Here is a 25,619-nt window from a genome sequence, read left to right on the forward strand (position 1 = left end):
TATGTGAAGCTTTAATTTTTGACAGATGGGGCATTTAGTGTAACCATTGTCTGTTGTATGTATGTCAGGACGTCCCAAAATAAGTTTGTGTTCACTTACTTAAGTTTGCCTTTACCAAATGTTAGGAAATTATACACAATGCTAATTCCCATAAATTTTATAAAACACAGTTCAAATTTGGATGGAGTCACTTTTACAGTTCTCAAGTCACAAATGTATGTCTTTATAACAGTATCAAGATCACTTTTAATTTTATTAGCAAAAAGTATGTTATCTTTCATTTTGTTTCCCATTTTATAGAATTCTTTACGAAAGCAACTTGAATCGGCTCACCAGAGTATGAAAGAGGTACACACAACAGAAAAACAAGTGTACTACATGAGAGACAACTCTGATGGAAATGGACATTCTGACCAGGTTAGAATTATCTCCCTTGGAATATGTATTTATTTATTCACTGAATAGATCTTTAAATTTGGTAGAAGATTAAAGAAATTATCCAGGATGTCAAAATATTCAATGTGTTTTTTATATATAAAAATAATGAAATTCTTAATCAACTTTCCTTGAAATATTAAGTATGGTTGAACTAAATTACAAAAAAAAAATAGGTTGTTCAAGGATGATATGTGTTTTCTTTTCACAGTACCAGGACTTCATACAAAGAGAATTGAATGAGTTGCACAGGATTCAGGAAGCTGAGAAACAAATTCTGTTGGATCTAAAGGAAAAATCAATGTTGTGAGTACTTTATTATTTTTATTGCTTTCAGACCCCTCTATAATGTAATTGTTACATATAGAGCCCATGTAAGTCAAACATATTCTTTTTGAAGGAGACAATTTTGAATTCCATATTCCCAAGACACACAACTGATAAAAAACTGATTTTATTCCTAAAAGTTTATTAACTTTCAAATAGAAAATAATATGTTTTTGACAATATTTATTATTATAATTCTTAATACTCAATGTAAATAAAAAAGTAAAACAAGATTACTGTTTGTCTAAAGGAACAAATATTCCACACACAGTACACTTAAAGGGGATTAATTATGTTGATATTTAATGGAATATTTTCATTTAAATCATAATTTGAATTAAAATATAAAATATTTTAATTAAAAATGAATTCAGCTTTGTAGTAGTCAATTCACTATTGTGAGAAATTAATTAACTGGTTTAATTAAATTTTACAATCAAAATAAAAACTGTATCACAATAATTTAACTGTTATAGAGGGGGTAGACCTGACAAACTTAAAGGGAAAGATAATTTGTCTATTTAGGAAAATAAATTATTATACTAAAATAGTTTTTAAATGCATCAATACAGGAAAATTATTTATTAAAAAGAATCAAATATTAAAACTTATGTAGATTTTAAAAGCAGCAATTTTATATTCTATAGTGAATAATTCTTAGTACCCTTCTGAAACCCCTAATGATTTATAAATGAGGGGGAAATCTAAATTTGCTATTAAGCCAAATATGTGGTGAACTGTCCATTGGTCAATAGATTTATTCCAATTTTTCTAATGCATGTCCACCTGATTGTGTCTGAGTTTATGGATAAAATCTTGAAAACTAGGAAATAAATATTTTGATAATCCAAAAATTTCTTATTGACAAATGTTTTCAACAGCTGGTATACATTTTTAGAGAAATGTATTATTTTTCAGTGAGAAATCACACAATCTAGAGGCTGAATTAGCTGCAATACAGACACTGAAAAGAGAATTAGAAGCCGGAATTCAGAGGAATAATAAACTACAGCAGCAATTGGAACAACAGAAATCCAGGTCACCCAGGAAAGGTAACTCTTCCCTTCTCGTACATTTCTGGATTGTAAAATATGTGGTTTTGAGATATTTTTATTGACAAGTTATACAGATATTTTTTTTTTGTTATTGTCGAGTTGATTTATTATATTGAGGACTGAAATTGATTTGTATTAGATGCTGGTTAAAAAAGTGGAAGAAACAGGATGTCACCGTTGATATGGTTACTGTTCATATTACTATATCTTTGATTGCTATTATATTCTTCTATGCAATTTTTATGCCTCACCTACGATATGAGAGGGGCATTATTTTTTCTGGTCTGTGCGTCCGTCTGTTTGTCCATACGTTCGTCTGTGCATCCTTCCGTACGTCCGTCTGTCCTGCTTCAGGTTTAAGTTTTTGGTCAATGAAGTTTTTGATGAAGCTGAAGTCCAATCAACTTGAAACTTAGTACACTAGTTGCTTATGATATGATCTTTCTTATTTTAAAGCTCAATAGGACTTTTGACACCAATTTCATGGTCCACTGAACATATAAAATGAAAGTGGGAGTTTCAGGTTAAAGTTTTTGGTCAAGGTAGTTTTTGATGAAGTAGAAGTCCAATCAACTTGAAACTTAGTACACATGTTCCCTGTGATATGATCTTTCTAATTTTAATGCCAAATTAATTTTTTACCCAATTTCATGGTACATTGAACATAAAAATGATAGTAGAGTGGGGCATCCGTGTACTTTGGACACATTCTTGTTATGAATACTTCAGTAGAACATAATTGTTTGATTTTTTCAAGGGAAACAGAAGACCTAATTATGTTTATTCTTCCTTGAAAGGAGTAGGTCGGGTAAGGACCGATTTTGGCCTCAAATTTCAGTTTCATCTGACGAAAGATTTTGACCACTTTTTAAACACTTACGTGTCTATTTCATTTGATTCAATTATTTTTTGTGAAAGATTTTAACTCATTTATTCATAAAAAACAATCCGATTCAAGCTAAAATATAAAAAATCTATCAAATATGCGAAAAAGTGTCACTTTTCAGATGGTTTTTGTCAAAAATGAAAGTGGCCTCATCCGTGTTCATCCTCAATCTTTATACATGTTATGTATTATCATCAAATACAACTTCCATTTCAATATTTTGGATGAACACGAATGCGGCCACTTTTGTTTTACACGGAAACCGTCTAAAATTTAACTAAAATGCTTGAATTTTGATGATTTCAGTAATTTAGCATGTCTTAATGGTGCTAGTACTCAATATATGTGCATTGTATTGCCAAAAACAGCCAATATTTATGTAGCAGAACCATTCTACTATCCAATAAATAACTAAAAGTTTACATTTTAACAATTTTGTAAAACTGCTATATTTTGGGGCGAAAAAGTGCTCTTACTGGACCTACTCCATTGAAATGAATACTGAAGGGGAACAGATTTTTTTTAATTTTTAGCTCACCTGGCCCAAAGGGCCAAGTGAGCTTTTCTCATCACTTGGCGTCCGGCGCCTGTCGTCTGGCGTCAGTAACTTTTACCAAAATCTTCTCTGAAACTACTGGGCCAAATTACACCAAACTTGGCCATAACCATCTTTGGGGTATCTAGTTTAAAAAATGTGTTCGATGACCCGGCCAACCATCCAAGATGGTCGCCATGGCTAAAATAGAACATAGGGGTAAAATGCAGTTTTTGGCTTATAACTCAAAAATGAAAGTGTTTAGAGCAAATCTGACAGGGGTAAATTTGTTAAACAGGTCAAAATCTATCTGCCCTGAAATTTTCAGATAAATCGGATAACCAATTGTTGGGTTGCTGCCCCTGAATGAGTAATTTTAAGGAAATTTTGCTGTTTTTGGTTTTTATCTTGAATATTATTATAGATAGAGATAAACTGTAAACAGCAATAATGTTTAGCAATGTAAGATTTACAAATAAGTGAACATGACTGAAATGGTCAGTTGACCCCTTTAGGAGTTATTGCCCTTTATAGTCCATTTTTAACCATTTTTCGTAAATCTTAGTTATCTTTTACAAAAATCTTCTCCTCTGAAACTACTTGGCCAAATCAATCTAATCTTGGCCACAACCATCTTTGGGGTATGTAGCTTCAAAAATGTGTCCGGTGACCTGGCCATCCAATCAATATGGCCGCCATGGCAAAAAATAGAATCTGGGGTAAAATGCAGTTTTTGGCTTATAACTCAAAAACCAAAGCATTTATAGTAAATCTGACAGGGGTAAAATTGTTTTATAGTCAATTTTTAACCATTTTTCGTAAATCTTAGTTATCTTTTACAAAAATCTTCTCCTCTGAAACTACTTGGCCAAATCAATCTAATCTTGGCCACAACCATCTTTGGGGTATGTAGTTTCAAAAATGTGTGCGGTGACCCGGCCATCCAACCAAAATGGCCGCCATGGTCGCCATGGCTAAAAATAGAACATAGGGGTAAAATGCAGTTTTTGGCTTAAAACATAAAAACCAAATCATTTAGAGTAAATCTGGAGTAAAGGTGTTTATCAGGTCAAGATTTATCTGCTCTGAAATTTTAAGATGAATGGGACAATCTGTTGTTGGGTAGCTGATCCTGAATTGTTAGTTTTAAGGAAATTTTGCTGTATTGGTTATTATCTTGAATACTATTATAGATAGAGATAAAATGTAAACAGCAATAATGTTCAGCAAAGTAAGATTTACAAATAAGTCAACGTGACTGAAATGGTCAATTGACCCCCTATGGAGTTATTGTCCTTTATATTCAATTTTTAACAATTTTTATAAAATTTGTAAACTTTTTTTTACATTTTTCACTGAAACTACTGGGCCAAGTTTAGTATAGATAGAGATAATTTTAAGCAGTGAGAATGATCAGTTAAGTAAGATATACAAACACATCACCATCACCAAAACACAATTTTGTCATGAATCCATCCCCTTCCTTTGTTTAATATTCATAAAGACCAAGGTGAGGGACACAGGCTCTTTAGAGCCTCTAGTTTTTAAATTTACAATATGTGAATATGGGAACAGTAGAACTTTTTTAATGATTTCAGGATCCAAGGATAGTTCACAGGATGACCATAGAAATAGTCCAGATATTCTCAAAAGTCTTTTGATGGAAGCTAGAGGCAGATTGCAAGCCCTAAAGGGCACACTCGAAGCTACTGAGGGCACTGTTAGACTAGCTAGAGGCAGATTGCAAGCCCTAAAGGGCACACTAGAAGCTACTGAGGGCACTGTTAGACTTCAGACCAAAAAGATGAAATATTATCGTAACTTATTAGAAGAAAATGGACTAGTATTTAAGAGTCCTCTAGGAAGTCGCTCAAACAGTGAATCAAACATTGTCATGGCTCTTGGAGGTAGAAACTTGTGTAAGAATAACCGGACTCTTTCTTACAATAACATTCCTGAATTACTGGTGGACTCACAGACAGAATCTTCAGAGTCTGATTTCTCAGAAAAATACAAAAGTTACGGAAATACAAATAATGTTTCTGAGTTGAAGGACCAGGTCAGACAATTGAAGATAGCCATGGATAAATATAAAGCTGTAATAAAATCACATATGTCACAGGTACAACTATTTATTAAGTCATTGTATTTTAAAAAAAAAGGATATGTCAATGGCACTGTGCCAAGGTTTTTTCAATTTCTAGTTGTATATGTTTAAAAGATTTAGGTTTCTAGAAAAAAAAATTGATTCAGATAAAAATTTAAAAGAGTAATATGCCTTGAACAGGGTTACTTTTTTATTTAGGTTTTGGTAAATATGGCTTCATAAATACTTTAGAATCTTATATAAATTGTAAAGAAAACAGGATTCTGAAGACACTTTTGAGTGGTTGCGAGACAAAGTGGTAAACGGTTAAAACAGCAATGTCAAGATATTTGTAGCTGTAAATTTTCAACATTAGTATCTTAATTATCATTGTGCATAATAACCTGTTTGCTTGCAAGAGGAACAAAAATGTTTTGATTATATTTTCAGTCTTAATACTTTTAAAGTATGAGAATGATGCATTGAATTAAATTAAATATTCAAACTAAAAGACCTTGTTAATAAAAGGTCTTCACCAACAATTATCTGATTTGATGTCGGGTATACTAATATAGTCCAGTCAATCTAGCACAAATTTGACCCTAACCTGAAAGTAATTGCAACAGAAGATTTGTAAGTTTTAATCTTAAGCATTATACCCCAAATATACACTGAAAAAAGTCCCATAAAACTTACTTGAGGAAGACTGAAAAAAATCACCATTTAACATTTTTGTGGAGATTTGCATTGAAAAGGGAGATAATTCTTGCAAAAAGACAGAAATATCATTTAAAATTTATACAAAATTATAACTTTACCGCTTCTATTCATCAGAATGTATTGATTCTTGATTTTGTAGCGGTCTTTAGAGTATAACAAACAATTCTAAAGGTGTTTTCATATATTTTATCAAGCTATAATCTTGATTTCGTAATTCATTAGTTGACCATTTCATACCTGTCAACTGACCCGTATTCTGCGGGTGTGACCCGAGATTTTCACAATTCTGAGGGATCACCCGGGACACCCGCCGGGTCATTGAAATAACCCGGGAATTCCGAAAATGACCCGATTTCACCCGTATTTCTTAGCCTTGAGATTGATTTCATAAGTAATATACCGGCAAATTCGTAATTTGCCCATGAACAGGAAGTTCATCTAGCTATGTAAACTGTCAAATTAAGTGACCCATTAAGTGCATGGCTTCATTTGACAGCTTTGGTGTCAAACACACTGTTCATGAACACCAATTACCTAAGCTTTAGGTCGTAAATAAATTGCACTGTAAACATAAACAAACATATTTCAACTAGTTACTTCCCCTTATTTGTCACCATTCAAAATTATTCCTTATATTTACGTTTTATGTGTGAAAAAGATTAAATCATTATAATATAAAATTCAAATACATATTGAAAAATAACTTTTCATTATTTATATACCCTTATACAATATTTTTAAAAAAGTTGAAAATTATTTTTTACATTTATACTTCCTTTACTTGTATTACTGCATTTTATCATAGTCTAATTTCCTAAAGAAATGAAAGTTGAGAGTAAAAGGCTACATAGCCAAAAGTCTCAAACTTTTTCAAAATCCACTTGAAAAATAAATTGTAGTGTTTGATGATTTCAAAAAGTAAAGAAGATTTTAAACAGTGCAATGAAATAATAATTAATAAGATTTAAAATGACTGAACCAAGTGAACATGCATTGATGTTTTGGTATCTTTGATATACATTGTAAGAAAATGTACCATAAATACTGAAATTCAGCTCGAAAAAGTTCGTACGCGTTATGACCTGAGATTTGATTCTTCAATGCAGGTCATGACCTGTATTTCATCGTCACAGGTTGACAGGTATGCCATTTATTGAATTTTTATACGACGACAAAATTTGAAAAAAATTTTGTCGTATATTGCTATCACGTTGGCGTTGGCGTTGGTATTGATTTGGGGAGTTGAGATCCCAACAGTTTAGGAATTTGGGGCCAAAAAGGGGCCCAAATAAACATTTTTCTTGGTCTTCACATTATAACTTTGTATAAGTGAATAGAAATCTATGAAATTTAAACACGAGGTTTATGACCATAAAAAGAAGGTTGGGATTGATTTTGGGAGTTTTGGTCCCAACATTTTAGGAATTTGGGCCCCAAAGGGTCCAAAATTAAACTTTGTTTGATTTCATCAAAAATTGAATCCTTGGGGTTCATTGATATGCTGAATCTAAAAATGTACTTAGATTTTTAATTATTGGCCCAGTTTTCAAGTTGGTCCAAATTGGGGTGCAAAATTAAACTTTGTTTGATTTCATCAAAAATTGAATAAATGGGGTTCTTCGATATTCCAAATCTAACTGTGTATGTAGATTCTTAATGTTTGGTCCAGTTTTCAAATTGGTCTACATTAAGGTCCAAAGGGTCCAAAATTAAACTAAGTTTGATTTTAACAAAAATTAAATTCTTTGGCTTCTTTGATATGCTTTATGTAAACATGTACTTTGATTTTTGATTATGGGCCTGGTCCAAATCAGGATTCAAAATTATCATATTAAGTATTGTGCAATAGCAAGAAATTTTCAATTGCACAGTATTGCACAATAGCAAGAAATATCTAATTGCACAATATTGTGAAATAGCAATTATTTTTTTCAATTGGAGTTATCTTTCTTTGTTTAGAAATAGTACATAGGGGTAAAATGCAGTTTTTGGCTTATAACTCAAAAACCAAAGCATTTAGAGCAAATCTGACATGAGGTAAAATTGTTCATCAGGTCAAGATCTATCTGCCCTGAAATTTTCAGATGAATCTGAAAACCCGTTGTTGGGTTGCTGCCCCTGAATTGGTAATTTTAAGGAAATTTTGCTGTTTTTGGTTATTATCTTGAATATTATTATAGATAAAGATAAACTGTAAAAATCTATAAATGTTGGCAAAGTAAGATCTACAAATAAGTCAACATGACCGAAATTATCAGTTGACCCCTTTAGGAGTTATTGCCCTTTATAGTCATGTTTTAACCATTTTTTCGTAAATCTTAGTTATTTTTTACAAAATCTTCTCCTCTGAAACTACTGGGCCAAGTTAATTATAGATAGAGATAATTGTAAGAAGCTAAAATGTTCAGTAAATTAAGATGTACAAACACATCACCATCACCAAAACACAATTTTGTCATGAATCCATATTCGTCCTTTGTTTAATATTCACATAGACCAAGGTGAGCGACACAGGCTCTTTAGAGCCTCTAGTTAGTTTTATGCGAAGCATGTTACGTCAAAAAATTTCGATTTGCTTTTCAGAATATTTTGAATACCATTTCAAACTCACATTCTCACAGTTGTGATCTTATACCAGCATTAAAAAAAATTGATTTGAATCCAATAAAATCCACACTGAAAGAAATAAAAAAAAAAACCCTGCTTGTATGCCCTTTATTTTGGTATTTTCTTCAAATCAGGAAAAAGTTCAAAGTATACATACTAATTCTTAGAATTTTGATACAGTACATTTAGAAAATTCCCCTAAATTTGGATATTATCGTTTTTGGCCATGTGATTATTATATTAATGAAAATATTATTATACTTAATCCATTGATTTCATAATGTTATACCATAATATGCTAATTTATTTCACTTGCTTGATTATTGTGCCACCTAATAAAAAGATATGAATACCTATAAATTCATGAAGAAAAAATAAAACTATAAAAAAAAAAAATCTATTTCCAGATTTAATAGCTGACTCTCCCCTGGATGTAAGACCTCAACTTTTAAATGAGAGGATCAATAATGGTATATTTATCAATATTACTTGTATTTATTACAGGCCCAGCTTAAAGTTAAAGAAGATGAAGAGGCTATGAGGAAACTGCTATCCTTAAAAGTTAAAGTGAATGTAGAACTCCAGGATAGACCTAGAGGAATGTTATTGCATACAGCACAGAGATGCCATTACATCTTTACCACAAGGGATCTCTCCATTATATTCAAGTTAGTTAATAGTCACATGATAACATATAGATACCCCTCATTTAACTTTTAAAAAAAAGGAATTTTAACAATAGTATGGATTGATCATGAATTCATAAAGGAGGATTACCTCTTTAGATCGTGTCAAAGTAGTTGTCACTTTTTTGTTCAGCCAAATTTAATCCATGATAATTGCTTTTTGTCGAGCCTTCGACTTTAGTCGAAAAAGCGAGACATAGTGATCCTACATTCCGTCGGCGGCGTCGGCGGCGGCGTCCACAAATATTCACTCTGTGGTTAAAGTTTTTGAAATTTTTATAACTTTCTTAAACTAAACTGGATTTCTACTAAACTTGGACAGAAGCTTGTTTATGTTCATAAGATAGTATGCAGGAGTAAATTTTGGAAAAAATAAATTCCATTTTTTCCGTATTTTACTTATAAATGGACTTAGTTTTTTTGCCAGGAAACATTACATTCACTCTGTGGTTAAAGTTTTTGAAATTTTAATAACTTTCTTAAACTATACTGTATTTGTACCAAACTTGGACAGAAGCTTGTTTATTATCATAAGATAGTATCCAGAAGGAAATTTTGGAAAAATAAAATTCCATTTTTTCCATATTTTACTTAAAAATGGACTTAGTTTTTCTGCCCATTCACTCCATGCACTCTGTGGTTAAAGTTTTTGAAATTTTATAACTTTCTTAAACTATCCTTTGTCTGAACCAAACTTAGACAGAAACTTGTTTATGGTCATAACATACATGACATAGTATCCAGAAGTAAATTTTGTTAACAAATAAATCCATTTTTTTGTGCATTTTACTTTTAAATGAACTTAGATTTTCTGCCAGGAAACAATGCATTCACTCTGTGGTTAAAGTTTTTAAAATTTTAATAACTTTCTTATACTTTTTTGGACCTGTACCAAACTTGGACAGAACCTTGTTTATGATCAAAAGCTAGTATCAATAAGAAAATTTTGTTAAAATTTTTAACTGTGTATCTGTATTTTACTTATAAATGGACTTAGTTTTTCTTCCAGTTTACATTACAGACAGTCTGCAGTTAAAGTTTTTAAAACATACTGTATTTTTACCAAACTTGGACAGAAACTTCTTAAAATCATAAGATAGTATCAAGAATAATATTTTTATAGATTTTATTCCTCTTTTGTTGAGTCTGTGATTAACAGCATAAGTAGGCGAGACACTGGGTTCCACGGAACCCTTACAAATTTTTTTAATGAGCTATTTTAAGATCCCAGATGTATGGACTTGATAGGGAATAATACAGAGTGTATCTATTTAATGGGAAAGTTCACTTTGCCATCATTTAAATTACCAGGCAAACAACAACTGATTCTGAGAAAAGATTATATTTAAGGGGGCTCCTGGGTATAAATGAATTTTTTTTTCTAATATAGGATTTCGCTATATTTTTTCATAAATGAACTTTATCATATACTTAAAAGAAAAATGAAATAAAAAAATGGGGTCACCGTTCATTTAAGCTAAAATCTGCCTCTGGAAAAAGCATACATATTTGTTAATGTCCTTTTTTTCTGTTGAACTAATAGGAGAAAAAGAAGAATATCGAAATAAAAAAATAACCTAATATAAGAAATCGCTTAAATTTTACAATAATTTAGTTTATGTACAGCTTATTTGAAAACAATAATAAAAAATATAGGTCACCGATGAGTAAAAAAAGATATTTCAAATTTAAGGTCAAAAAATGGCATTTTCGCACCAAAGGGAGATAATTTGGAGCTTTTTAAATTTTTAAAGTCATCTGGGGCCAAACCAAATCATTTTTGTGGGTTGTTTTTTGTACCATATTTATATAATAGTTCTTGAAAAACTGGTCATTATCGGGATATATGGACTGCCCACAGGACAGTGGTATTGACTAAGATAGTGATAATGACTGAGCCGAAGGCGAGGTCATTATCGCTGTCGCAGTCAATACCACTGTCCTACGGGCAGTCCATGTATCACGATAATGACCAGTTTTTCAAGAACTATTATGTTTATTTCATTGAGAAACCATGTTTGGGAAAATTCTCATAAATTCAAAACGCCTAAAGCGAACTCGAGTAGTTGTACGATTTCTTTAGCAAAGAGTAAAGACCAGTAGAAATAATACTGCCATCCGTTTTAGTGCATCTTTTCAGTATATAAATTCTTAACTAAGTTCTCTTTAATTTTACCATTAACGAAAACATGTATAAACAATTCAACATCTTAAATGTAATATTAAAAACAGGAACATGTTTTATAAAAGGTACATCTTTCTAAACAGAGAAACCGCGCCCCACCGGTCATTAATAGAGAAATCCCGCCCCAACTGTCATTATCAAACGGAAACCACGCCCCAACGGTCAATATCAGACGTAAACCACGCCCCACCGGTCCATATCATGTAAAAGTTCATTAACGACCGGTTTTCTGGTCCATATTGTTCTTTTAATGACCGATGGAATTTATTACTGAAGATTAATGAATGTCATGTGACCCCTTTTTATCCAATAAGAGAATCTTATTCTCAACCGATATGAAATAACATAAAGTAACAACTAATATTGTAATAAATAAAATTTGTAATGAAAAAATAAAGGTTTAATTTTTTGCTAAAATTTTTGTACCCAGGAGCCTCCTTAAGATTACATTTCTTTATTATATGAACAAAGAAACATTTGCATAAAATTGTATTATATTAAAGATTTTTTAAACTATAAAATTTTATTATAGGAATTTATGCCTTTCACTCCAGCCAGATTGTGCCCACAGAGATTTATTGTTACTATGGCAACATGAATGCGCCTGGGTATATGGACATCGTTTAGTGACAGAAGTGGATCACAAAAGATATAAACAAGCTTTTGTAAATGCTGTCAGAAAGGAATTCTCTAGTGATGAACAGGTAAGTTTGGTAGATATAATTCGCTTGATATTTCATGCACATTCTGGAAAAGATAGATTAGACCTTTAGTTTTCCTGTTTGAATGGTTTTACGCTAGTTATTTTTGGGGCCCTTTATAGCTTGCTGTTCGGTATGAGCCAAGGCTCTGTATTGAAGACTGTACTTTGATCTATAATGGTTTACTTTTACAAATTATAACTTTGATGGAGATTTGTCACATTGGAACTCTGTATATAACTTAAAATATCAATTTATGAAATCTTAAAAGTTGATCAGCCAGGAAGTCACACATGTTGACTACTAGTGGGAAACAATAAGGTAGAGGGTAGGGTCAGAAATTAAGTATTTAAACAGATTGTCATGTACATGATCTTTAGGTTGAACTTCTCAAATGATATCTAACAGGACTTGATACTAATACTTTAACTACAAAATCCATCAAATGTAATGTCACTCGAAATAATTTCAATTTATGTTTGAATTATTCAGTAAATTATATATCATGTTATTTATTTTTTAGATTCGCCTAGTGGTATCTAATAGACAGCCATTATTCAGTAACTTGATTGAACAAGACAGTGGTGTAGTTACAGCTGGTATGATTGATGCTCGACACATCTCTAACATCTCGGAGGAGGAAGCAAAGGCAGATCTTTACAAACCTAGGTTTAATATGAAAGATGTGAAAGATCTAATGATCAAAGGAGTGGAGGAATACAACAAAATACATCCCAGGATCAAGTTAGCTCTTTATAAGGTACAGATCAAAACAAATAGATAAAAAAAAACTGTTTTAGCTTTTGTTAAATCTTGATTTCTTTAGTAACTATGATAAATAAGGAAAGATGTTTTCATTCTGATTGAACTGCTAAATTAAGCAAGACTTAGTTTGCAGGGCTGTCAAGTTTTCATGAAGCAAATGCGTGAGATTTGGCAAACATTGTAAAGATTAAAGAGAAAAAACAATATAACTAAAGAAAATGCTGCCAAATAAGCATGAAAATGCATGATTATACTTTGCAGTACTGATTATATATATACTCATGAATATGTTTTCTTAATGTAGAAAATGATTTTTTAATGGTATGCCACATTAGTAGGGCTTTGATTTTTCCAAAGTGTATTTATCACAGTGTTCAATTTATTTTAATATAATTTAATTCATGTTTTTTAGACTGTTGTTGAACAAGTATGTAGATTAGCTCGTACTATAGCTTCCCCTCAAGAAAGTGCCCTCACAGTACCAGTAGTTGAGGGATGTGCTGGTCGCTGCACTGTCATTGCTAAGTTAGCCTCTCATCTCTGTGGATATACCGTGTTCCAAGTCAGTCCATGCTCTCTACAGAGTTCAGGGGAATATAAGATGGAGCAGTTCAAATCAGACTTAGTGGAGTGTTATACCAGAGCAGGTTCCAGGGTTAGTATATACTGTTTTTTAAAAGTCAGTTTGTGTTCTCCATTTAGCTCAAGGAAGTATATGATAGCACTGTTATTAAAGCCAGATTGCGTAGACATGTTTAACCAGAGCAGATTTACATTATTCTATGCTTTATACAGAGGTCTGAGATGATCGACAGAATTGTCAATGTAGAAGATCACTTATTGGAAAATTATATGCTAGCATGGAAAATATATTCTTCACTTAGTCAACATTCTTTATTGAGCTCCAAGAATGGAAGTGTGAGCATTTTAAGTCAATTTTTGTGAAAATGTTTAGCTACAGCATATTCCAAGGTGACTTAGTATGTACTAAACTATTTCAGCTTTTATTATTTTTGTTCTGTCATTTTAGTGTGAGAAGATTCTGTTACTGTTAAATGAAGAAGAGCTGATGGAAGAAGATTTCTTGGTGTTTTTGATAGAATTTATTGTCTCAGGATCTATCAGTCATTTGTTTACTTATGAAGAACAAACAACAATTATAAACTCTATAAGGACTGAAGTGACCTTAGCTGGTCTGACATACACTCAGGACACAGCTTGGAACTTCTTCCTGGATATCGTCCGAAATAACTTCTGTGTTTGTATGATTGCATGTGATGGTGGTCAACAGTTTCAAAGACGATGCAGAGAATACCCAGAATTTACTGAAAATGTTAACTTCCTGTGGTTCCCTCATTGGTCCAAGTCCAGACTCATTGAGCATGCATTGTACCATCTTAAGGGTAAGTAATGGATAGAAGATATTATGGTTTTTATGCCCCATTTGTGGCCATTATGTTTTCTGGTCTGTGTGTCTGTCTGTCCATTCGTCCGTTCCTCTATTTGTCTGTCAGTCTGTCCCTCTTCGGGTTAAAGTTTTTGGTCGAGGTAGTTTTTGATATAGTTGAAGTCCAATCAACTTAATACTTAGTAAACATGTTCCCTATGATACAATCTTTCTAATTTTAATGCCAAATTAGAGATTTTATCCCATTTTCACAGTCCACTGAACATAGATAGTCTTTTCACTTTTTCAGTTCTAATTAACTTTAATGTTTCTCCAAATTGTGCTTTGAATTTTGTCTCACCAGATTAATTGACTTGAATTGGGTTTTTTGTTGATTGCTAGTTCATGAAACAGAAAAAAAATCTTAATTTCGATTGGTTTGTTTGACAGATGTTGAATGGATGAATGATGTTCAGAGAGAGAATATAGCTCACATGATGGCTTCTATGCACCTCATCCTCAGACAACAAGATGGCGGTGAGAAAGATGCAGGGGAATACAGACATGTGACTAATACATCTTTTGAAAAGTTTGTTGAAAGGTAAATATAAGAGAATTTAAATCAGTTCAATAAACAAAGTAATATCAATAGTGCTTGTCTAATAACAAATATGGTTCATTCATATCACAAAAAATGTTCCAGTATGTAAAAGTGAAATGGATGGTTGTGACAATACAAAAATTCAATGTTAGACCAATATATTGCTTAACAGAACAAGCAGGCTGGTAGTCAATAAATTAAAACCTTAAAAAGAATTACTCTCAAAAGAATATCTTTTATATAGCTCCATAGCAAAAAAAGGCTATATTCTTGGAAAGACATGTATTATGAATTTTGGTTCTCAATGCTCTTCAACTTTGTACTTTAATTGGCCTTTTAAACTTTTTGGGATTTGAGCGTCACTTATGAGTCTTTTGTAGATGAAACGCGTGTCTGGCGTTTATACTAAATTTAGTCCTGGTATCTATGATGAGTTTATTTAAAGTGAACGAAAAATTGTTTTCTCAATCAATACAGAGGAAAATTTGAATGAATATGCATGATTGAAGCCAAAAATTGTAGAAATTTTAGAAATTATCACATTTTTGTTAATGACATATTTTCAGTTAATGACATATTTTCAGTTAATTTAATTCTCACAATCGTTGTATTTGTAGATACATCTCCTTGGCTAATACCAAACACTTTGAAATCAATGACATTAATATAGCTGTATCTAAATCATTGAAGCAGATCAAAAGTGAAAATGAGGTTGCTGTCAAATTGAGGAAACAATTGGAGCATGAAATGGTATTTCTAGAGGAAAGGAAAGCTGTAAGTTTTGCATTCATTAATTTGGTATATAAAAATCATCTGACCTGGTATTAACAAGTTCACTTTTAATTTATGATTCAGAACAATTTTGCTGTCATAAGGCTTGTAATGTATAACTGCCCATACTGTTAATTCACAAATTACTGTGAGGTTTTTATTAATATGAATAGGTGACTGGAGTATTTTAGTAAATCGACCAGCTCTCATTCTGAATTTAATACACACATATCTGTATGGAAAACTTTAAATAGTTAACCTCACAATGTTGTTAGGTCTTCAAAATTGAAATAATAGATTCACTCAATAATATATATGAATTTATCACGTATTTGTTACGAATAGGTTGGGTTTTGCATATGCAATAACCTCAAAATTGCCTGTGGCAAAAATGAGTATATTGATATAGTGCCCTGATTCCAAATGACGTCACATCATTGCGTGCTTAACAACACTTTTGTGATACAAAATTTAAGATTTTACCTGTTATGTTTTATAAAATTGTAATAATTGAACTTTGTGTTTCTATTCTGCAGAATTTAAATATGTGGTAAATAGATTATAACATGTGTTTTCCATATTGGCCCTGGTATCATCCCTCGACCCATATCTGGATGATTCCAGGACCAATATGGAAAAGGCCATGTTATAATCTATTCTTACAGTATAATTTTTCAGATGTTACCGAAAAATGTGTATTTAAATGAAAACATGATTTAAAGAAGTATATGAATAAATTTTCTTGTTTCAGAGTGCTGTGAAATTTTTATGTCAAATTGGACAAGATACAGCCATCACGGAACAACAGATCAAAGTTGTCAAAGCACAGCTGGAAAAAATATCTAAACTTAAAAAGGTCGGTACTATCAGCATTAGAATTGTATGTATTTAACCTTAGTATGTTTATGGGGGAAAGATGATACATAAATATTTTTTTAAGTTAATTAAAAATAGTTTTCTGTTCAAAAAGGATATTTATTTTAATTCTTTTTGACTCTTTGTATAGACCTATGATAGTGATTTTAAATGTGAAGTCAAACCTTGAACAAAGTTTTTCATGACCATCATTTATTTTTCTTTATGCAATTAATTACTTGGTTATAAACGCCTATCTAATGCCAATACAAACACAGACATTTATAAATGGTATATACATTCATAAGTTGTATGAATAAAGTAAAACTTCAAAATAATTGTTTTTTCTGACAACAAAAGGGGCTAAATTTAAAATAGTGTGTTGTAAATAAAGATGTCTAAATAGTATTACTACATTTTCCCTTTTTCGCTGGCTATATCTAATATATATTTTTTTTCATTTCAGTTATTACCAGAGTATCGGATAGCAGAACAGAGAGCTGTGTTTAAAACAACCCAGATTTATGGTGACACAATGAAGGAGGTAGAGAAAATGAACCTAGACAAACACAGTCTGGGAGAACTGAGAGGGAGGAGTAAATCACCTCTAGATATTGAAGATCTAATGGCAGCTGTTATTATGATATGTAAGTATTAAATTCAGTTGCCACAATTTTATCAGGCAACAAAAGGTTTTTCATAGAGAAAAAAGGAATATTGGGTATATTCATAACTCAAGATCAGTAAATGCACAGCAAAACACACACAAGCAAAGGAACAGCACTTTAATGCTGAGATTCGTCTCAAATTTTTTGATTACTTATCATATTAGCTGTCACAAAAGCTCATTATTTATCTATTTCATTGTTTATTGCAGTGAAGTCACCATCAGCTGATCTAACTTGGCAGAAAGGTGCAAAGAGACAAATGGCAAACTTAGAAAGGTAGGTATCATGTCAGATGGTGGTTATTAATTTTCTGTTACTACATGTATATAAAGCCAATAAATGAAATTATAACTTTATATTTATCACAGCCTCCTTAATTATGTTTGCCTTTCTCTTTTCCTATTTATGAAATTGTCTTGACACAACAATAAAAGCATTATGCACATGTTTTTACACAAGTCATTGTTGGGGCGCTTTTATAGCTTACTGTTCAGTCTGAGCCAAGGCTCTGTGTTGTGGACAGTACTTTGACTTATAATGGTTTTCTTTTACAAATTGAGACTTGGATTGAGAGTTGTCTCATTGGCACTCATACCACATCTTCTTGTATCTAATAATGTACAATACAAAATAATTTATAATGATATATTTTTTTTTGTAGATTCATTGATGAAATGATGGTATTTGACAAGAATCAGCTACCAGAGTCTACTTTGAATTTAGTAGAACCTTACCTGAAAAAGGCCTCATTTGACCCTGATACTCTTGAGAAAAAGACTGGAAACCCAGCTTGTGGATCACTCTGTAGATGGGTTAGAGGTGTTGTATGGTAAGTTTTAAAAAAATAATAATGACGTCTTCATGTTCATGAAAATATATCTATCGTTTTTATTATCCAATAGAAAAATAAAACAAGACCTAAACATATATAGGGCCTCGTTACTTCTGTAATCACTAGACAGTCAACACTGAGGTTGTGAGTTCAAATCCTGCTCGTGCAGATGCACTCGACTCAAATCTAAATTGATTAGGAATGTCAGTTTTCCTATCGAAGGATTTGTTTTTAGCCGGCACTCTGGCTTCCTCCACCAATAAAAGTGGCATTAAAACGCACAAAATCAAATCAAATCTAAACATATATAAACTAAAGTTTTTAGTCAAAATGTATCATTATTGTACTTTCTTGAAATAGAGTTATTTATATCAATATTGGTTTCAAATAAAGCCCCCCAAAAATCAGGAAGTCTTAAGGAATATAATTTTGTTTATCAGGTACAACAGAATGATAATATCCAAGATGGAACCACTTCATAAGAAGGTCAAGGAGACTGCACAGCAAGTCGATGATGCAGAACATAGAATGGCAAACTTAGAGAAGAAAAGAAAGGTAGGCAACTAAGTATAAATATATCTCAGAAAAACCTGAGAGAAGTAGAGAAAGGAAGGCAACTTTGTAAAAATATATATCGTAAAACCTTAAGGTGGTATGGGAGTCTAAAATAAAAATGATAGAATTTGTTCATACTTTGTCAAAATGTAGTATCTATTGATACATGTTCAAAAATATTATAAAAATGATAGGTCACCGCGCATTTTCTCAAGCTACAGGTTGTGACAAAATGACAAATTTTGTATGGATTATACAGGAAAAAACAACATTTTGTGAGAAAAAAAATAAACAAAATAATAGAATTGTAAAATAAATTAGGAAAAGATTGCTTTCAGACAATGCTTTTAGAATATCAAAAGAAAAGATAGGGTCACCGTACCTTTTTTCCGGCTAAAAGACAAAATGGAAAAATTTCATGTAGAGTCCTTCAGAAAATGCACTGTTTTAGAGTTACCTCCCCTTGAATTGCCAATTTGAAAATATTAAAAAAACAACCAAAAATAATCTACACTTGTAAAAATATTAATATTTATAAGTTATATTCTTATAAATCGGTTCTTTGAAATGAAAATTCACATTAAAAATCTGCATTCCTGCATCAAATTTTGCTAACTTGATAGAAAATATGGACTGTAGATTCTCTGTTTTTTACAATCCAAGATGGCGAAAGACACCCATACCACCTTAAGAGTAGAAAAAGAAAAGAAAAGTATATCTGGTGTATATACATACTTGACATAGTTTCATAAACCTAAGATTAGAAATTTTGTAATTTGACATCATGCTAGGGCATAGAATCTTAATCTACAACAAAAAATTTAAAGCAGAGCTCAATCTGATAGAATTTTTATAGTGTAACCAGTTTTATTAGAAACACTGAGGGGCCAATAAAAATGTCTTTTTAAGCAGGATGTTGGTATACTCATGTTTGTCCAATCACTTTGCATCCGTTGTCCCTTGTCATTAACTTTTACAACCATCCAAGATGTCCGCCACAGCTAAAAATAGAACATAGGGGTAAAATGCAGTTTTGGGCTTATAATTGAAAAACCAAAGCATTTAGAGCAAATCTGACATGGGGTAAAATAGTTCATCAGGTCAAGATCTATCTGCCCTGAAATTTTCAGATGAATCTGAAAACCCGTTGTTGGGTTGCTGCCCCTGAATTGGTAATTTTAAGGAAATTTTGCTGTTTTTGGTTATTATCTTGAATATTATTATAGATAAAGATAAACTGTAAAAATCTATAAATGTTGGCAAAGTAAGATCTACAAATAAGTCAACATGACCGAAATTATCAGTTGACCCCTTTAAGAGTTATTGCCCTTTATAGTCATGTTTTAACCATTTTTTCGTAAATCTTAGTTATTTTTTACAAAATCTTCTCCTCTGAAACTACTGGGCCAAGTTAATTATAGATAGAGATAATTGTAAGAAGCTAAAATGTTCAGTAAATTAAGATGTACAAACACATCACCATCACCAAAACACAATTTTGTCATGAATCCATATTCGTCCTTTGTTTAATATTCACATAGACCAAGGTGAGCGTTACAGGCTCTTTAGAGCCTCTAGTTAATGTGTGTATTAAATGCTCCCACTGATCCGAATAGACAGTCACGCCCTAGAGGCGTGGTTAAATACTGAAGTGCAAATAACAATTTACCTTTCAACAAGCCATCTACGAGTATTGCCACAGAACCGTGAATACACACATCGTATAAACCTAGTCATAGCAGAGATAGTAAAAGGTCAATGATAGTACACGTCCATATTGTCTTTACAGATTATTGTACTTTAATTTGTTCACCTTATCAGTCCGAAATTTGCATTTATTAAAAATAAATTTATAACTTTTTGTGTTGTCTACAAAAATAATTTGAATATATATGTTTAACATAGATAATTAATCTCACGAATGAGTACAATTGAATGTCTGTGCGTTTTATCTTCTTATTATCCGATGGTTATTAGATAAAGCATAAGTCATCGGCGCGCTTACGATTACGTTAAAATATGATTAAAAACCAAGACTTTTAATGATTGTATTTTAAATCCTGGCATGCAAAAATCAGGAGAAAACGTCATGACCTACAGGAAGTAGTCGATATTTTTTCATTAATTATTGAATTTCTCCTTTATTACTGCACATATAGCGATAAAACTTTGTGAATATATATATTATGTCATAATGAACATATTTAAACCATAAGTAAAAAATCGTGAATTTTCCCTTTAAGGTCCAAAGGGTCCAAACTTCAACTTTGCTTGATTTTGACAAAAATTGAATCCTTGGGGGTTCTTTAATATGCTGAATCTAAAAATGTACTAAGATTTTTAATTATTGGCCCAGTTTTCAAGTTGGTCCAAATCGGGGTTCAAAATCAAAAATTGAATAAATGGGGTTCTTTTATATTCCAAATCTAACTGTGTATGTAGATTCTTAATTTTTGGTCCAGTTTTCAAATTGGTCTACATTAAGGTCCAAAGGGTCCAAATCATAATGTGACATAAACCTATGTTGTGTCAACTATTTAATCACAATCCACATTTAAAGCTGTATCAAACTTAAAAGTTGTGTCCACACTTGTCCCATCTGTTCAGGGTTTTACATCTGCGGTCGTATAATGCTGCGCCCTGCGAAGCAACTGGTCTGATATTGACATGATATTTATATTTATTGCAGATGCCAGAATTGTGGGAAGACATTAACGTTGATGTTATTCTCTCACGGACAGTTGACCAGACAGGACCATGTGCCAATCACAGACCTGCAGATGATAAAAAAACTACAGTGTTACAACCTGGTAAATACTATCTTTGAGTATGAAAACAAGGCTATGTTGTATGATGGACAATGAGACAATGTTTGGTCTTAAACCTTATTGCATTCCTACAAATTTCAAAGAATATTACTATGTTAATTATAAAAGACTTAAAAACAAAGAAGGAAACACCTTGATACAAAATCAGAGTTTTTTTCTGAATTTTATTCATATTGGTGGTATAAACTTTTTGGCTTTTAGAAAAAAGGATCACTGACATTAATTCAGTTAAATTATTGTTAACATTATTGCGGCGTTTTACGTTTCGGCAAATTGGCATTACTTTTCTTCGAAAAAAAGATGACGTTTCTGGAAAAAAAAGTTTACGTTTCCGCAAACAAATATTTTACTTTTCCGGAAAAAAAGTTACTATTCTGAAAGAAAAAAATTATTACTTTTCCGCAAATAATTAAGGAATACCTATTGATTGAAAGCAAATTAAGCTATAATAAAAAATAAATATGTATTAAGTTTAAGGTCATCATTACATGTAAGTAAAATACATTATTAAAATGTATGAAAACGTATGTTCAAAGCATGCGAGTTCATAAGTCAGTTCTGGCAGACTATTTGTAGCCAACACATCGTACAAAGTTCATAGTATCACATTCACCGTTTACAAATTTTGTATTTTGTTCAGAAAGGAAGTCCATCTTCTCCTTTTCATATTTCCGAACGGGTGCTTTTACAGTTAGAGTTCTCATCTTTATGTAAGATGTTGTCTTCAGTTTCAATAACACATCAACAAAGACAAATATGGCTAGTGTAAAACTGCTCGTTCAGGTAGGCAGGAAAAGACTCAACACCATTCGTTGTTCTCTTTTCCTCAGGGTCAAAGGTGATGCCCAAATGGTTGTTGGAAATCTCAATTGCCATCTATATAAAATTCCAATATATAATCGGCAGACCTCATGCATTAATCATCAGATGGAGCATCGGCAATTAATTCAACAAAGCATTCTTCAATCATGTCAGTTGGCAAGTAACCAAACCAAAGATTTCTCAATGAAGTTTAACTCATCTTTACCGAGTCTGTAGTTATATCTAGCATCTATCTTTATTAAGAATAAAAAATAAATAATTTATCATATATGTACATTCAAATCTTCATAATTTACCAGGTAAATTTTGCGGAAATGTAATAAATACAAATTGCGGAAACGTAGTATTGTGACTTTGAAAAATTAGCGGAAATGCAATACGCCCCATTATTGGCATGCTGGTTGAAAAACAGATAATGTTAAGAAGATGAACATTGAAAAGTAACCTATTATAAATTTGCAATTCAAATTTAATTCCTAATGGAAAATACATTCATACATATTGTTGATCAAACTAAAGATTATATATTATATCATTAAACTTGAATTTAATGGTTTCAAAATTTTCTTTCTTAGTTATGATGTGTAGAAATAATTTTTTACTTGACCTTTATGCATATATTTTCAGGTAGTAGATACTCAGTAGTCAGTCGAGCAGCTTGCTTAGAACCAGAGAAAGAATATAAGATAAGAATTGAATTCAATAGTTACAAGACTAACCAGGCTACACCTGATGCAACTACACTGATCGATTCTGTAAGTATCTGGCTTTTTGGAGTTCAAAATAAAGTTCAAATTATTTTGAACTCAACATATGAAATATGTTATCAAAATCACATGCATACAGGAATCTGGTATCGCAATAATTCATAAAATTATATATCTACAAAAACTTGTTTGTCATCATCAATTTTGTTATTTGATGTCCAGATAGCAGTGAAAACACATTATTCCAGATAGACCTTTACACATTTTATTGTCCCCACTGGACAAATAATCAGAAAATTTCTAATGATGTCTTCAAACCAGAATATAAGTAAGGGAAAATTAAGTCGTAATTCCATCACTCCAACTTTAGAAAAATGGTTTAACAGTTAAAAAAAATTTAATGAAATTATTTCCAGATTTCCTCTTTAACATATTTGTTTGTTTTTGTTTACTGAAAACTAAGTGCTATTGTTATAATTGTTAATAAATTCATTGTTTTGTGATTGCAGATTGTTTTGACTCCAAACATAGATAGTATTCCAATGTTTCATGGTATTGGTTATCCAGAATACATGAAAAATGAATTTATTCGTTACCGATGTCGTGAATCTCAATTGTCAGTCTACCAGCTAGAACTCCAGGACTTCTGTAGACAGCTCACTTTCAGTATTTCTTCCATTATTCACCAGAAAGCTCTTGGTATGTTAACATTATATCAGTCTTAAAATCTGAAAAAAACATCTTCTCTGGAAACAACTTGTATTACCTTTTTAAATGAATTTTGCCGAAATCATACTCATACACCATACAACCTTTTAAGTTTGTAAATGATTTCATGGAACCCTTACAATAAAACAGTATTTTTTATTGATTATTAGGTGAGAAATATCTCCTTCTTTTATATAGGTATTATTTTCACATGGACTCAAATTTTATGGTTTATAAAAGATGAGAAGAACCAGTAGTGTAAAAGTAATATGAGGTCCCAGAAAAAGTTAAATATTGACCATTTTTCAAATGTGTTAAAAGGAAGATTGTATTTCAACAAAGGAATTATTATATTTTACAAAATCCTACTTTCAATCAATGCAATATTGTGATAATCAAATGTATAACATGAGAAATCGATTCTAATGTGTATAAATATTGTTTATTTTGATTATAGAGTGTCAATGTGATCCAATGGGATCTTTAAGTAGTGAATGTGAATATGCTGGTGGTCAGTGTAGATGTAAACCTAATGTTGTTGGTCACAGATGTAACAAGTGTGCTCCTGGTACAGATGATTTTGGACCAGATGGATGCAAACGTAAGTAATCAAAGTATTAGCAACTTCAAAACTACAGATCTTCCAACATTAATGGAAGTAGAAGTGCAATGCTTTCACTTTAAAAGTTGACAGTAGGATAGTAATTTTACTTGCAAGGAAACAACCATTAAAATTTCTGGGTAGGTTAAGGGTGACTTAATATCTTCTAAACTGATACCTGGTGAACTAGCAAGTTAAAAAAACAGGCAAGCAAGGTCCATATTGATATCATATTAGCATGTTCTCCTGATATACATGTACATATTATATTTTCTACTGGATGTTAACAACATTTTGCCCTCGATCATTATAAGATGCTATAAGTATACGGTGAACTGTATTTGGTGTGTAGAATGATTGTAAGACATGGATCACCATTGCCTTGACTATTTCCATGGAGCATTGATAAAGACTATTCTTCATTATACATGTACATGTAGTAAAACCTTGACCATGGAATACTAATCAGTGAAGTAGGCCAAACATTTAAGTGTATAATCCTTTGATTAATTGTTCAAAAACAATTTATTGAACATAAGTTGGAATACTTTCATCAATGAAACTTTCTGAAATATTATTTCTTATAGCTTGCATCTGTCATGAATATGGTGCTGTAGATAAATTCTGTGATGCCAGGACTGGACAGTGTAATTGTATAAGTTATGTTGGAAACAAGATATGTGACCAATGTCAGGCTGGATATTGGGGATTCCCTCGCTGTAGACCATGCCAATGTATTGATAGGAATGCAGATACGTGTGATGATTTAACAGGCCGATGTGATAATTGTAATGACTTCACTGCTGGTGACCAGTGTGATAAGTAAGATTTGATAAACATTCATATATAATAGTTCACCTTTATTTCCTTTTTAAGATTAAGTTAAAAATTACACCATGACAAGTTAAAGATCAAGTAATACAAGAACTGAAAGTTCAAAGACATTGAAACCTTTTCAAAAAATGAATAAGACGAATCGTAATCTGTTTACTTCTGTTTTTCATTTGAACTGTAAAAACTCTTTGTTTAACCATGTCATTTTCACTTTAAAACATTTTGGATACATCATGGAAATTTACATCTGTGTGTTTATACATTTTATTTTAACTGTGAAAAAAAAAATGATCACTTTAAAAAATTTATTGACAAACTAAATCTTACATGTTTTGCTCAAATTAATTGCAACCAACTTAAACAGGTTAACAACGAAAAATGTTTGATTGAAGCCCAGTATTCACTTTGAAACAGTGTGCCTGTACATTCTTAGGAAAATAGGTATTCAGTGTTCTACAATCT

At 31.5% G+C, this 25,619-nt stretch overlaps 1 protein-coding gene and 1 long non-coding RNA gene across 2 annotated transcripts in view; both read left to right on the top strand.

The window, feature by feature from the left end:
- The first annotated feature begins 348 nt into the window (after positions 1–348).
- LOC134719083 (uncharacterized) lies at positions 349–1,746 on the top strand. The gene is made up of 3 exons (XR_010107501.1): positions 349–417; positions 647–741; positions 1,681–1,746. It is a non-coding gene; the product is annotated as an uncharacterized LOC134719083 (long non-coding RNA).
- A 7,468-nt stretch (positions 1,747–9,214) lies between these two features.
- Positions 9,215–25,619, top strand: part of LOC134718208 (laminin subunit beta-2-like) — a 37,021-nt gene continuing 20,616 nt past the window's right edge. The window contains exons 1-17 of the mRNA XM_063580702.1: positions 9,215–9,319; positions 12,055–12,226; positions 12,747–12,983; positions 13,401–13,643; positions 14,019–14,391; positions 14,826–14,976; positions 15,594–15,750; positions 16,499–16,603; positions 17,069–17,249; positions 17,480–17,546; positions 17,932–18,099; positions 18,543–18,657; positions 21,347–21,467; positions 22,935–23,062; positions 23,524–23,713; positions 24,180–24,323; positions 24,911–25,145. Coding sequence (XP_063436772.1) covers positions 9,252–9,319; positions 12,055–12,226; positions 12,747–12,983; positions 13,401–13,643; positions 14,019–14,391; positions 14,826–14,976; positions 15,594–15,750; positions 16,499–16,603; positions 17,069–17,249; positions 17,480–17,546; positions 17,932–18,099; positions 18,543–18,657; positions 21,347–21,467; positions 22,935–23,062; positions 23,524–23,713; positions 24,180–24,323; positions 24,911–25,145 — 2,855 coding nt within the window. The 5' untranslated portion in view covers positions 9,215–9,251. The remainder of the gene's footprint in view (positions 9,320–12,054; positions 12,227–12,746; positions 12,984–13,400; positions 13,644–14,018; positions 14,392–14,825; positions 14,977–15,593; positions 15,751–16,498; positions 16,604–17,068; positions 17,250–17,479; positions 17,547–17,931; positions 18,100–18,542; positions 18,658–21,346; positions 21,468–22,934; positions 23,063–23,523; positions 23,714–24,179; positions 24,324–24,910; positions 25,146–25,619) is intronic.

This window comes from Mytilus trossulus, chromosome 5, assembly GCF_036588685.1.
Source record: "Mytilus trossulus isolate FHL-02 chromosome 5, PNRI_Mtr1.1.1.hap1, whole genome shotgun sequence".
NCBI lineage: Eukaryota > Metazoa > Mollusca > Bivalvia > Mytilida > Mytilidae > Mytilus > Mytilus trossulus.